General features: G+C 31.3%; 1 protein-coding gene and 1 long non-coding RNA gene across 2 annotated transcripts; both read right to left on the bottom strand.

The window, feature by feature from the left end:
- Window positions 1-2,911: 2,911 nt before the first annotated feature.
- On the bottom strand, window positions 2,912-3,921 carry LOC120174892. The gene is made up of 3 exons (XR_005521205.1): window positions 3,660-3,921; window positions 3,276-3,581; window positions 2,912-3,148 (listed from the first exon to the last, which is right to left on the bottom strand). It is a non-coding gene; the product is annotated as an uncharacterized LOC120174892 (long non-coding RNA).
- A 579-nt stretch (window positions 3,922-4,500) lies between these two features.
- Window positions 4,501-6,996, bottom strand: LOC120174871 (DNA polymerase alpha catalytic subunit-like). Its single transcript, XM_039181600.1, has 5 exons — window positions 6,768-6,996; window positions 5,803-6,643; window positions 5,419-5,724; window positions 5,199-5,291; window positions 4,501-4,767 (listed from the first exon to the last, which is right to left on the bottom strand). Exons 2-5 carry the CDS (start codon window positions 5,887-5,889, stop codon window positions 4,753-4,755), a joined length of 501 nt encoding a protein of 166 aa, XP_039037531.1. The 5' UTR covers window positions 5,890-6,643; window positions 6,768-6,996; the 3' UTR covers window positions 4,501-4,752.
- Between the last annotated feature and the right edge of the window lie 7,243 nt (window positions 6,997-14,239).

Below are 14,239 nucleotides of genomic sequence, written 5' to 3'. Positions count from 1 at the left end.
AATGTGTGTTGATTCCATGCGTAGGTAAAAGAAGAGACATATCAAATAAGGAGTACAACAGTAGCAGCGGATATCATCAATTAAGGTTGACTCTTCAGTAACTATAGGACAATCTGGTTTGTTTTGGAAAAATTTAGTTGGCATGTAATTAAAGTATGAAAAATGCTCTGAATTGTATTTAAGTAGAACCTCTTATCATATTTCAGCTAATGTTTTCCTTTATATTAAAAACGTTATGTTTTAAGAAAATCTGGAAACAAAATTTTATGAGTTTTTAAAAGATGAAATATTTTAAAAGTGATGTGACATTTGTATTTCGTATACGAAAAGATATACGGGATATGGGTGTTACATACCGACTCCTAATCATTCATTCTAAGTGATCAAGAGAGAAGGTAAGCAGTATAACATGTTTTATACATGAAACTGAACATATCATACATCACACACAAGTAATTATGAGCTAATCATGCTTTTGAATTTTTTTTATCTAAATTAAGCATGTAAGGGAAAATGATCATTTCACTATACATACAAGAAAATAGCATAAATTTCTAGAATTAGTTAATCTATTTAATCTTACAAAATATTAATTTTCATGTTTCAAATTTCAATCAAAATTCACTTAGGCACTTAATTGAACAAACAACCATTTTAGGGACTAATTTGTAAACGTTTCAAAACATGAGATTTAGCTGAAAACATAATATTAAAGGGTTCATTATAAAATTAATATTATTAAGGAGTGACAAAATAAGTCTCATGTAAATTCGGTTTAAAATCAACTTGTAATTAAGAAAACATATTTGGACCATTTTAACATATTTCAAAGTTTAGTGATCAAACTAGGGTCTAGGGAAAACTTTAGGTCTTTAATGAATGTAATTTAACCATAATCCCAGCTTAAAAAACTCAAGGATGGTTCCATTTTCACATGGGATCGATCATTTACAAAACAATAATCAAATTCGTAAAAAGGGATGATTCCATTGAAAATGGGTTAGTCCTTTCTATGAAAAGATCAATCATTTCTTAAAGGGGAACGGTCCATTTTTTTGTTGGGAAAACACAAATTTTACATGAACATGCTTAGCAAATAGACCTCCAATCGATCCTATTGAACATGAAATACTCAAATATACTTGATTCAATTAAAACATGTTAAAACTGATATGATACATGTCTTTTAAAAACAATTACTCAAATCATGTTTTTTGGATCATAAGTTAAATATTTCATAAAAAAATAACTTTACCAACTTATCTAATCACTTTGAGTATCATGGGACATTTTATGCTTCTTACAATTCTAACACATTATTAATCCACTTAAATTTGTGTAAGTTATCATCACACTTAATTAAGGCACAAATAAGATTTTTGATTAAATTTGCGTACTTAAACATTACTAACAAATGCATAACATGGCATTAAACTCCAACATTAATAAAAAAACTAACAAACCATAATTTACCAACCAAAACAAGTCATAAGCACCAACAAAGTGCCAATTTAATAGAATTAACCAATACAACATACTAAAGGTCCCCACATTGCATCAATTCAAAACATAACCCCAACATACATTTCTAATTAGGGCTGTAAAAAGCTGACTCGACCTGCAAAACTGACTGAAACTGACCCGAGTCAAAATTGTTTTTGACCTGTACTGTGGCGATCCGAAACCGACTCGAGTCAGAACTAGTGTTGACCTGAACCCGATTTGGACTTGAAAATTGTGGATCCGAACTCGACCTGCATCCAACTTGAGAATGACCTGAACTCGAATTGAGCCAAAAATATGATACCCGAACCCGAACTGCATCCGACTGATATGAACCGGAACCCGAACCCGAACCCGAGATTGACCTGATAAATAACTGGTATTACCCGACCTGTTTCAACCTGACCTGTTATGAAACTGACCTGTTTTTAACCTGACCTGTTTTTAACCTGACCTGTTTTAACCTGATTTGTTTTTAACCTGACCTGTTTTTAACCTGACTTGTAAATGATCTGACTTGTTAATGATCTGATCTGATACCTGACTTATATATTACCATGGACAAAATTATAAGATTTTAATAAAATTATGAGTTTTTTAGCTTATGATGTAATTAAAATATTAATATGATTACTTTTTAAATGTTATAATAAAATATTTATTATTATAATTATATTAATAAATAGACCTATTATATAAAATTATTTAATAAAATTAATAAAATTATTTAAATGTAAATTAGATAAAACATTATTAATAATGTAAAGGAAAATTAATATAGTCTAATTTATATAAATTATATAGTTTAATTTATATAAAAAAAAATAATATTATATAAAATAACTTGAGCATCTAAATTAGAAAAATAAAGTAAAAACTATAAGGAAAAGGCCCACAACCCATAACCTAATTTCAACAATGTGAATGAAATTGGGAGACTAAATGACTAACCCAAGTTCATTTTGATTTTAGCTTATCTTATAAGAGAGAAAACTATAAGGAACAAGAGATTGAAGACAAAGAAAAGTGAAAGATTTGAAGGAAGATTTATAGTTGGAGAAGTGATGAAAAACATAGAGTACACACCTTTTAATGCCCACTTTCTATACTACCACATATGATACTGTAAAAAAAAGTAAATGACAGGAATTTTTTATGTAAAAATTTCATAATATTAGAATTAGATCAAAGAGTTCTCACTGTTCTACCAATTCCTATCTATACAAACACATAACACTGAGTCTACCAGTTTTATCCACAAGAAAAGACCTCACAAATTGATGGTGTAACCTAATCGACAACGAGGTATCAATTAAAAGTTCACATGTTCAAACATCAATGCAATTAAAATGTCTAAAAGGCAAAGGCAACAATCCTCATTAAACTTAGAGCATTTATATTGGGAATTCACACTTCCAGACAGTTGGACCATTTACTTAAAGAACTATATGGACAACTATAACACAAATAAAGAAGCAGATTGTAATAAAGTTTCGACAGAACTTGGCAAATTCAACTGTTCAAATCAAGCAAAACCAGGAGGAGATTATACCTCAGGTAGAACCCCAACTGTTTTACTAGAGGGCAAACAAGGAACTAATCCATCAGGAAATCTTTCAACTGTTGTGGAGCATATATCGTATTCCTGTTGGACCAAATTAGTAGCTCATACTAATTAGAAAAATATACAACAGCATAAAAGACCACAACCTTGAACAAGAGGCAAAAAAATCTGATTGTAAAGATAAGAGACATGAGGTGGTTATTTTAACCTGAATTATGGATGGGTAAAGGCTATTGAAATCCAGTAACAATACATATTTGTCATACAGTCCTCTTTTTGGCTCCAAAACCAATCCACCTGCATAGGCAGGACCCTTTTTGACTTTTCCTTGTTCGTTATGAGCTTTCTCTTCAAGATTCACATCATCCCTATTCCCATCCTCAACACCATGAGTTATTCTCCTTTTCAAAACTTTTGTTTCCTTAGTGTGAGGTGAAAACTTGTCTGGGACAATATACTTTTTTGCATGAAATGCGTGCAACAAAAGATACTCTACTCTTTGTGCCCTAGCACCCTAAAAAGGAACGTTTTTTTGTCAAGTCAATGAACTGATATTGAAACAAATGCACACAGGGAATCAAGTGGTACTCACCTGGAGAGTCTTTCCCCATAGATTACCACTGATATTGGTCAGCTGTGCATCAATTCAAAACATAACCCCAACATACATTTCTAATTAGGGCTGTAAAAAGCTTACCCGACCTGCAAAACTGACTGAAACTGACCCGAGTCTAAACTATTTTTGACCTGTACTGTGGCGATCCAAAACCGACTCAAGTCAGAACTGGTGTTGACCTGAACCCGATTTGGACCTGGAAATTAAGGATCCGAACCCGACCTGCATCCAACCTGAGAATGACCTGAACCCAAATTGAACCAAAAATATGATACCCGAACCCGAACTGCATCCGACTGATATGAACCCGAACCCGAGACTGACCTGATAAATAACTGGTATTACCCGACCTGTTTCAACCTGACCTGTTATGAACCTGACCTGTTTTTAACCTGACATGTTTTTAACCTGACCTATTTTTAACCTGATTTGTTTTTAACCTGACCTGTTTTTAACCTGACTTGTAAATGATCTGACTTGTTAATGATCTGATCTGATACCTGACTTATATATTACCATGGACAAAATTATAAGATTTTAATAAAATTATGAGTTTTTTAGCTTATGATGTAATTAAAATATTAATATGATTACTTTTTAAATGTTATAATAAAATATTTATTATTATAATTATATTAATAAATAGACCTATTATATAAAATTATTTAATAAAATTAATAAAATTATTTAAATGTAAATTAGATAAAACATTATTAATAATGTAAAGGAAAATTAATATAGTTTAATTTATATAAATTATATAGTTTAATTTATATAAAGAAAAAATAATATTATATAAAATAACTTGAGCCTCTAAATTAGGAAAATAAAGTAAAAACTATAAGGAAAAGGCCCACAACCCATAACCTAATTTCAACAATGTGAATGAAACTGGGAGACTAAATGACTAACCCAAGTTCATTTTGATTTTAGCTTATCTTGTAAGAGAGAAAACTGTAAGGAACAAGAGATTGAAGACAAAGAAAAGTGAAAGATTTGAAGGAAGATTTATAGTTGGAGAAGTGATGAAAAACAGAGAGTACACACCTTTTAATGTCCACTTTCTATACTACCACATGTGATACTGTAAAAAAAAGTAAATGACAGGAATTTTTGATGTAAAAATTTCATAATATTATAATTAGATCAAAGAGTTCTCACTGTTCTACCAATTCCTATCTATACAAACACATATAACACCGAGTCTACTAGTTTTATCCACAAGAAAAGACCTCACAAATTGATGGTGTAACCTAATCGACAACGAGGTATCAATTAAAAGTTCACATGTCCAAACATCAATGCAATTAAAATGTCTAAAAGGCAAAGGCAACAATCCTCATTAAACTTAGAGCAATTATATTGGGGATTCACACTTCCAGACAATTGGACCATTTACTTAAAGAACTATATGGACAGCTATAACACAAATAAAGAAGCAGATTGTAATAAAGTTTCGACAGAACTTGGCAAATTCAACTGTTCAAATCAAGCAAAACCAGGAGGAGATTATACCTCAGGTAGAACCTCAACTGTTTTACTAGAGGGCAAACAAGGAACTAATCCATCAGGAAATCTTTCAACTGTTGTGGAGCATATATTGTATTCCTGTTGGACCAAATTAGTAGCTCATACTAATTAGAAAAATATACAACAGCATAAAAGACCACAACCTTGAACAAGAGGCAAAAAAATCTGATTGTAAAGATAAGAGACATGAGGTGGTTATTTTAACCTGAATTATGGATGGGTAAAGGCTATTGAAATCCAGTAACAATACATATTTTTCATGCAATCCTCTTTTTGGCTCCAAAACCAATCCACCTGCATAGGCAGGACCCTTTTTGTCTTTTCCTCGTTCGTTATGAGCTTCCTCTTCAAGATTCACATCATCCCTATTCCCATCCTCAACACCATGAGTTATTCTCCTTTTCAAAACTTTTGTTTCCTTAGTGTGAGGTGAAAACTTGTCTGGGACAATATACTTTTTTGCATGAAATGCGTGCAACAAAAGATACTCTACTCTTTGTGCCCTAGCACCCTAAAAAGGAACGTTTTTATGTCAAGTCAATGAACTGATATTGAAACAAATGCACACAGGGAATCAAGTGGTACTCACCTGGAGAGTCTTTCCCCATAGATTACCACTGATATTGGTCAGCTGGCGGGTAAGGGGAAGAACACTCAGATGAAACATTAGTTCCATAGATAACCATGCATCAGTCTCGCCATATTCAATATGAACACATCACAAGATATAATTAGAAGCATAATAACTCAGAATAGAAGCAAATTTCCTGTTACATTTGACTAGTTTGTCCTGTTGCACATTCCCTGAGTTTTATTATCCTCAAGTTCAAGCAGTACGGTCCACTAAAAGCTTTTAGCCAAGAATGGACAATTCATTAATTCACTTACAACAGGTATTGAACACTTCAAGAAAAACATCAAACAATCATCATACAAGTTGGGCCCTTAATATCTAATTACTGCTAATATTTATATTCTCAAATACATGTTTAACAATGACCTCTATCAATGTTTTTTTAAAGGTATGACCTCTATAAATACCTAATTGAAATGTAATTAGACATTACAGAAAGAAAACTTCAGAACCATACTACTATAAGACATGGTTACCAGAACCTACAAGTTCCATGAGCGATGAAGATTCTGCATTCTACAAAAAAAAATACCATTTCCTGATTAGAATCTGTAGATTGAACTGATTAGGGTCTCACCCAATTTTCCAAGTGAAGGCAAACTTCTGTCGGAGACCTTAGAGCAACCAGACACAAAAAGGATCTGCAGATTGATCTGATTAGAACGAGCTAGAGATGCAATTCCGGAATCAGTGATAGCACACCCGGAGACATCAAGGTCATTGAGCAATTGACAGTTATCTGCAATCGCACCCAAACTAGCATCGCTGATCTTACAACCATAAAGATTCAGCATTTCTAAAGTCCAGCCATGCAAATCAACCATAATACAGACAACTTTGTCACTCAAATTTTCAAAATGATGCAAAAACCCAGAAAGGAAATCGAAACAAAAGCCTAGGTTGAGGGTGAATGAGATTACCATTTGACAAAAGCACTTCCATCTTTGGCGCGGACAAGAGAGGCTGCGTCGGTTGAAGCAGCGTCGACTTTCTTCCTAGGTTTTGGTGGATTGGATTTAGATCCGCCTGTCATCTTCTTTGTTCTTCACTGTAACACTGAGAAAACAATGAAAAAGAGAAGGGAGAAGAAATGAATCGTTGGAGCGATGGGTTGTTTGGAGAGAGAAAAACAATTAATAGTAGAAGAAAAAGAAAAATATGAGGGAAATGATAATTATGGTTTGGTTATTTGGCGTTACCGCCTTATATAGTTTATTTGGAGAGGAAAACAATTAAGAGCAAAAGAAAAATAAAAAATAGGAGGGAAATGACAATTTTTGTTTGGTTATTTGGCGTCACCGCATTATATAATTTATATTAATAGAGTATTTATAATTAATATTATAATAATTGTATATTATAATTAATATAAAAATAATTATTATATATTATAATTAATATTAATATTAATTTAATTAATATTAATATTAATATTAACATATATTAATATAATATAGTTTATAATTTGTAATTAATATTAATATAAAATATAGTCTATAAAATTAATATTAATATAAACTATATGTTATAAATTATATAGTATAGTTTATAAACTATAGTTAATATAATTAATATTAATATAGTATAGTTTATAAACTATATACTATATTAATATAAATTATAGTTAAGATAATTAACATTAATATAAACTATATAGTACATTAATATAAACTATAGTTTATAAATTATATACTATAGGTTATAAAGAATAAACTATATAGTACACTAATATAAACTATTGTTTATAAACTATAAGTTACATATATAGTTTATATAACATATAAATAGATTGTATATATACATATACTATAGGTTATATATATATAGTTTATATATAGTATACATAGTTTATACATACATGTACTATAAGTTACATATATAGTTTACATGTATACATATATTATAGATTACATATATTAACTATTGTTTATGCATAATGTTTAGGGTTTAGGGTTTTTGATTTATGGTTTAAGTTTTATGATTTAGGGTTTATATTTTAATGTTTATGATTTATGATTTAGGGTTTATGCATATTGTTTAGGGTTAGTTTAGGGTTTAGGTTTTATGATTTAGGGTTTATATTTTAATGTTTAGGATTTATGATTTAGGGTTTATGCATATTGTTTAAGGTTTAAGGTTTTAGGGTTTATATAAACTATATATTTTATTACTTTATATAGTTTATGCATAGTGTGTCTATAAACTATATAAGTAATTTACTTTATACATATATTTTATATATACTATACATAGTTTATACATACATGTAATATAAGTTACATATATAGTTTACATGTATACATATACTATAGGTTACATATATTGACTATTGTTTATATACTATAAGTTAATGTTACATATATAATTTATATAAACTATTGTTTATATAAAGTTATAAACTATATATGAATTATCATCTGTCTATACATATATAGTGTATAAAGTTTAGGGTTTAGGGTTTCTATAAACTATATACTTTATTACTTTATATAGTTTATGCATAGTGTTTCTCTTTCTCTATATATATATAATTTATAGATTACTCATATTAGTTAAAATACATATATATACTATATTAATATAATTTATAAACTATATATTTTATATATATTTTATACATATATAGTTTATATATATATATATATATATATATATATATATATATATATATAATTAAAAGTAATTAGAATGTATACAAGATTAAATTGCATCGAATTGAAAATTCAAGAAGATATTTACAATTAAACCATGACTAAAATGAAAGAAATCAAAAATCAAATACAAGTGGAAAAATGATGATTGTTGGAGGAGCATGAGCCTAATTAACCAAAAATATTTTGTTGGACACTATCATTGGCGTCAACTTCCCAAATTTTTTTATTCTCTCTATATTTCTCAATTTCCCTCTAAATTCTCAATTTCCCTCTAAATTCTCAATTTCTCTATATTCTCAAAATTTCTCAATTTCTCTCTAAATTCTCAAATAAAATCAAAATTGTTCACACAAAAAAATCTTTCTTTTAAAAAGGTTTCTCCCACCACTCACTTTGAATAATTTATATTTTAAGATTTTATTTGTAATTTTACATTTCTTCAATTTTGTCATTAATTTTATTTGTTTTTACAAAATTGATCCATGAATATTTATTTTTCTCTTATTTTACTCGAAATCATATACAATTACAACTTCCAATTCAACAATCACGAAATATGACAAAATAATTAATCTAAAAAAATAAAACGACCCGACCTGAACTCAATCCGTATCCGATAAACATCCGACCTGAATTTTATCTGTCAATGATGTGACCCGATCTGAACGAGATCCAACTGAAGTTAACCCGAACCTGAATTAACCTGGTCTTTATCTGCTTCGGACCTGAATTGTTTTTACCTGAACTGACATTGATCCGAACTGAAAATGACCCGACCTGAACCCGATCTGGATCTGGTGTCAAATCAACCTAAAAATAACCCGAACTGATTTGACCTGACCTGAACCCGATCTGGATCTGGTGTCAAATCAACCTGAATTGACCTGTACCCGATTTTACCCGACCTGCCAAGATCCGACTGAAACCTGACCGATTACCTGATTTTACAACCTTATTTCTAATATTACACTTTTTATGATAACTACCAAATGCTAACCCTCCCGAGCTCCTTATAAGTTCTATTTATCTGAAAAATATTAACGAGTGTGAGATTTAAAAGGCTAAGTGAGTAACTAACATTCAATAAAAGATATACGACACTAAGATAAAAAAAACATCCTAAATGTCATTAAAACCTCACTGTTTTTACCTCACTGATCATTGGTCAAACCAAACGACACCACAAGGAACTCGTAATGGATATATCGTGTCTTAAATGTTGTCTTCATCACATCTGGCTCACTAACCTTCAACTGATAATAATTCAACCTCAAATCAATCTTCCAAAATATGGTCGCTCCATGAAACTGGTCAAACAAGTCATCGATCCTCGGTAAAGGATACTAATTATTGCTCGACAACTTATTCAATTGATGATAGTCAATACACATGCACATTGTATTGTCTTCTTTCTTACGAACAAAGCCAATACACCCTAAAGAGAAACACTTGGCCTAATGAAACCTTGATCCAATAATTCTTGCAATTATGCCTTCAATTCTTCCATTTTCTTAGGTTTCATGTGATAGGGAGTAATGAATATCGAAGTTGAATTAGAATAAGTCATAATGTGAAACTCAACCTCACGATCTGACGGCAAACCCATAAGCTCTTCTATAAACATGTCAAGAAAATCCTTAACAATCCAGATATCTTACATCCTCAACTTCTTACCACCCAGTTAAGCATACACAACCACGACCTAACATTATATACGCCTCAAGCAAGAATAAAATATAAGAGAGGAATTCATATCTCTCGCTAGTAATCACAATATCCAAACCATCTAAAATTCTAAGAATCGCACGCAACTACTCGAAATCAAGGTGAAACTTAAGCTCACACAGCCAATTTGTACTTGAAATTATGTCAAAAAACCTGAAATGGCAACTCCATCAAATCAACCAAAAAACAAAACCTAAAATCATCAACGAACACCTCCTATAAACCTTGTTTACAATAGCACTATCAACCAAAGCACTAGTAACAACCATTCCAATTTCTCTAGTTTCAATAGGAATACTTAGTCGACAAAATCACTCATAATATAACAATGCGTCGAGCCATAATCAATCAGTGCCAAAAGAGGAAAAGACTTCAAGGAAAAGATACATGTGATCAAATTGATAGAATGACGGTCATACAGATCCAATCATCTTAGTTAGAGCACCACAACCACGTCCTCTACCTCGTCCTTGTCCATGATGTCATCCATTGCTGTCGCGACCACTACCTCTAGCTGGAGCAGGCATAGAAGCTCAAACATCAGTCCGCTTGGGATAATCTCTCAATTGATTCTGATGGGATCCATACCTGAAACATGCTTCAGAACAACACCAGCACTCACCCTTGTGTCTCTTGCCACAAGTATCACATAGGCCACTCAACAAACCTAGAAGTTGGAGTAGCCACAACCTTATTTTCATGAAATGGGAATCACAATGATCTCCATAGCTCGAACCAAACCATGACTTCTCTTCGATGGATGACCATGCGAACCAAAAAAACCATGACTTCTCTTAGACGAACGACCATGTGAACCATATGCATCTCATGATCTCTTTCCAAAAGACTCGCAAGAATGCTCAATCGAAGTCTCATCGACACCCCTAACCTGATCGATCAAAGTATCAAACACCTCTGAAGCATTAGTGACCAATAAGCTCAAATCTCACGTTTCAAGCCATCCTTGAACCACTTACACATCTCCACCTGTATGGGAACCATCTTAGTCATAGAATTGCTCAATCGAACAAACTCAGTCTTGTACTCGAACACTGATATATAACCTTGAAAAAGATCTAGGAACTCTTTTCTCGTGTCAGTGTACTAGGTCCTAAAAAAATTCCTTTAAAAATATTCAAGAAAGAATACCCATGTCAAACGATCAATGACAATACCCCTCTTGATCGTATACCACCAATGGTAAGCATCACCTTAAGGAATAGATAAAATGAAACCCAAATTTTTCATATCATTGTAACCCATCTACTCGAGCATCCTGACGATACTTTTCAACCAATCCTTAAAAACTATCAGCTCAGTCCTACAAAAACCCTTGAATTCCTTAGCACCAAGAGCTCTCAGATGCTCTTATGAAAAACGTCGATTCATCGGCTCGGGAGAATGAGCAGGAACAACATTGGGAACTACTATGTGGAATGCACCGATTATCACCTTAGTCAAGGGATCAACTGTGGGCATGAGACGATTCTGCTGAGAAGTTGGCACCGAAGGAGGAGGATTATTTCCACCATCGATCTCATTAGCATAAGCCTCAAATGTTAGGCAAGATCTATCCAAAGTGTTCTTCAAATCACGAAATGAAAGAATATTGAGTAACACAATAAGCTACACAAACAAAAACGAAGTCTGAGAGAAGCGTTGAATGATCATAAGAAAGCTCCTGAAAAAAATCACATATACGGAGCAATGTGGTTCCCAAAATAACCCCTAAAAATAACATAAAACATTTTATAATACCACAAAATGTAACACCTAATACTTTTCCATGACGGGTGACCCGAATATCGAATGCCACATTAGTTACTAAAGTGATCTGAAACATATATCGACTCTTAATCATGCATCTAAGGATCAAGCAACAAGGTAAACAATTAAACATGCTTTATACATGCAACAAAACATATCTTACATCACACACAAGTAATTACAAGCTAACCATGCTTTCAAAATAGCAAATCATCTAAATTAAACATATAAGGGAAAAATGGTCATTTCACTACACATACGAGCAATTAGAATATATTTCTAGAATTAATCAACCCATTTAATCTTAAAAAATATGAATTAGTTATTTTTCAAATTTCAACAAAATCATAATTCACTTAGGCATCAATTGATCAAATAATCATTTTAGGGAATAGCTCGTAAACTTTTTAAAATATGGTATTAAGGTAAAAACATAAAATTAAAGAGTTCATTATGAAATTAATATTATTAAGGAGTGAAAAAATAAGTCTCTTGCAAATATGAATTAAAACCAACTTATAATTAAGAAATCATATTTTGGATCATTTTAACATATTTCAAAGTTTAGTGATCAAACTAGGATCTAGGAAAGACTTTAGGTATAGGTCCATTGAAAAGGATCATTCCTTTCTATGAAGGGATCAACCCTTTCTTAGAGGGGATCGGTCATTTTTTTTTTTGGAAAATAAAGATTTTCACATGAACATACACGAACATGCTTAGCAAATGAACATACTCAAACATACTCGATACACTTAATACATGTTAAAACATATATGATACATGTATTTTAACAATAATTACTCAAAACAACGTAATTTTTGGATCATAAGTAAAATATTGCATAAAACAAACACATGCATAACATGACATCAAACTTCAACATGAATCAAATAACTAACCATTCATAACCACCAACCAAAACAAATCAAAATATGTGTCATAAGCACCAACAAAGTGCCAATGAAAAAATTAACCAATACAACGTATTAAAGGTCCCCACGTTACCTCAATTCAAAACATAATATCAACAGAATTATAATATTACATTTGCTATGATCACCATCGAGTGCTAGCCATCTCAAGCTCCTTGTAAGCTTTATTTATCTAAAAACTATTAACGAGTGTGAGCTTTAAAAAGCTCAGTGAGTAATAAACATTTAACAAAATATTGCAACCGGTTTTAAGAAATATTGGCGTGCTTGATTCGTGGTTCATAATCCTTACAGATAGTACAACATATAAATTCATCAGCGTTTCCATACTTATCTCAGTCATCCACTTAATTCTAGGTCATTGAGGGTACTTAGGTCATTTAGTATTCAAGTTATCCCGGTCATTTAGGAGTTTCCAGAGTAATTCAATTGTTTCAACAATTCAAATACGCACAATACTTCCATTTAGTTCAACTTTGTCATATAATATTTCCATTTCGAGTAATTTAGACGTGTAAAGTAATTTCAATAATTTAGCCTCCGAGTGTTCGCTCAGGAATTAGGAATTCTAGGTCATTTTACCATTTCGAGGATATTTCAGTCATTTCATTTAATTTTGACATATACATTACTTCTGGCAAATTAGTCTATAGGAGTTTACTCAAGAATCAAAATTCTAAGCCTTTTACCATCTTAGAGGTTATGATCGATTAACAGTTTTTTTTTCACTTTCAGGACAATCCTTGTCTTTTACATCAAACGGGTATTTTTCTAGTTTCTTATCCAAGTATTTATGACATTTAACCTTTAATGAGATTAATCAGAATTTACGATTCATGAGATTAATTGATTTACTAATTAAATCACTGAACTTAGATTTATCTCTTATCGATTTTCTAGTTCATTGCAGGAGTCAATTGAGTCTTATTGGGTTTACTATCTTTATAACATATTCAATTCGAGTCCATCAATAATTAACTCTATGTAATTGACCAATAACTCCAATAATGCATTAATAAATCACCATAATGTACCATAAAGCATGTATAGGGTAGTAAAGTATTACCTCAGTTTTAGAACCACATCAGTCGATCATTTTAATTCTATTCGATTACCCTCGAACTTTAATTCCACATCTCATAATGTCTCGGATGATGACAAAAGAAAGTACATCAAAAACGGATCTTAATCCGGAAAAACATATCGAATCGCAAGATAAAAGCTAAAGAATAGGTTACCAGGTTCGAATTTGGTGAAATGGACTTTAGATTCAGACTCGGGACATTGAAAATCATAAAATATGACTTTTCA

Source organism: Hibiscus syriacus, unplaced genomic scaffold (genome assembly GCF_006381635.1).
Source record: "Hibiscus syriacus cultivar Baekdansim isolate YM2019G1 unplaced genomic scaffold, ASM638163v2 tig00003126_pilon, whole genome shotgun sequence".
Lineage (NCBI taxonomy): Eukaryota > Viridiplantae > Streptophyta > Magnoliopsida > Malvales > Malvaceae > Hibiscus > Hibiscus syriacus.
This window is presented reverse-complemented; position numbering and strand designations above follow the sequence as displayed.

Bases quoted from the DNA above. Each gene is read 5' to 3' on its own strand.
- LOC120174871 (XM_039181600.1), bottom strand. From the start codon at position 5,889: ATGGAACTAATGTTTCATCTGAGTGTTCTTCCCCTTACCCGCCAGCTG. The intron at 5,725-5,802 runs GTGAGTACCACT...GTTCCTTTTTAG, and splicing joins TATGGGGAAAGACTCTCCAG to GGTGCTAGGGCACAAAGAGT. The intron at 5,292-5,418 runs GTTAAAATAACC...TTGGTCCAACAG, and splicing joins TTTACCCATCCATAATTCAG to GAATACAATATATGCTCCAC.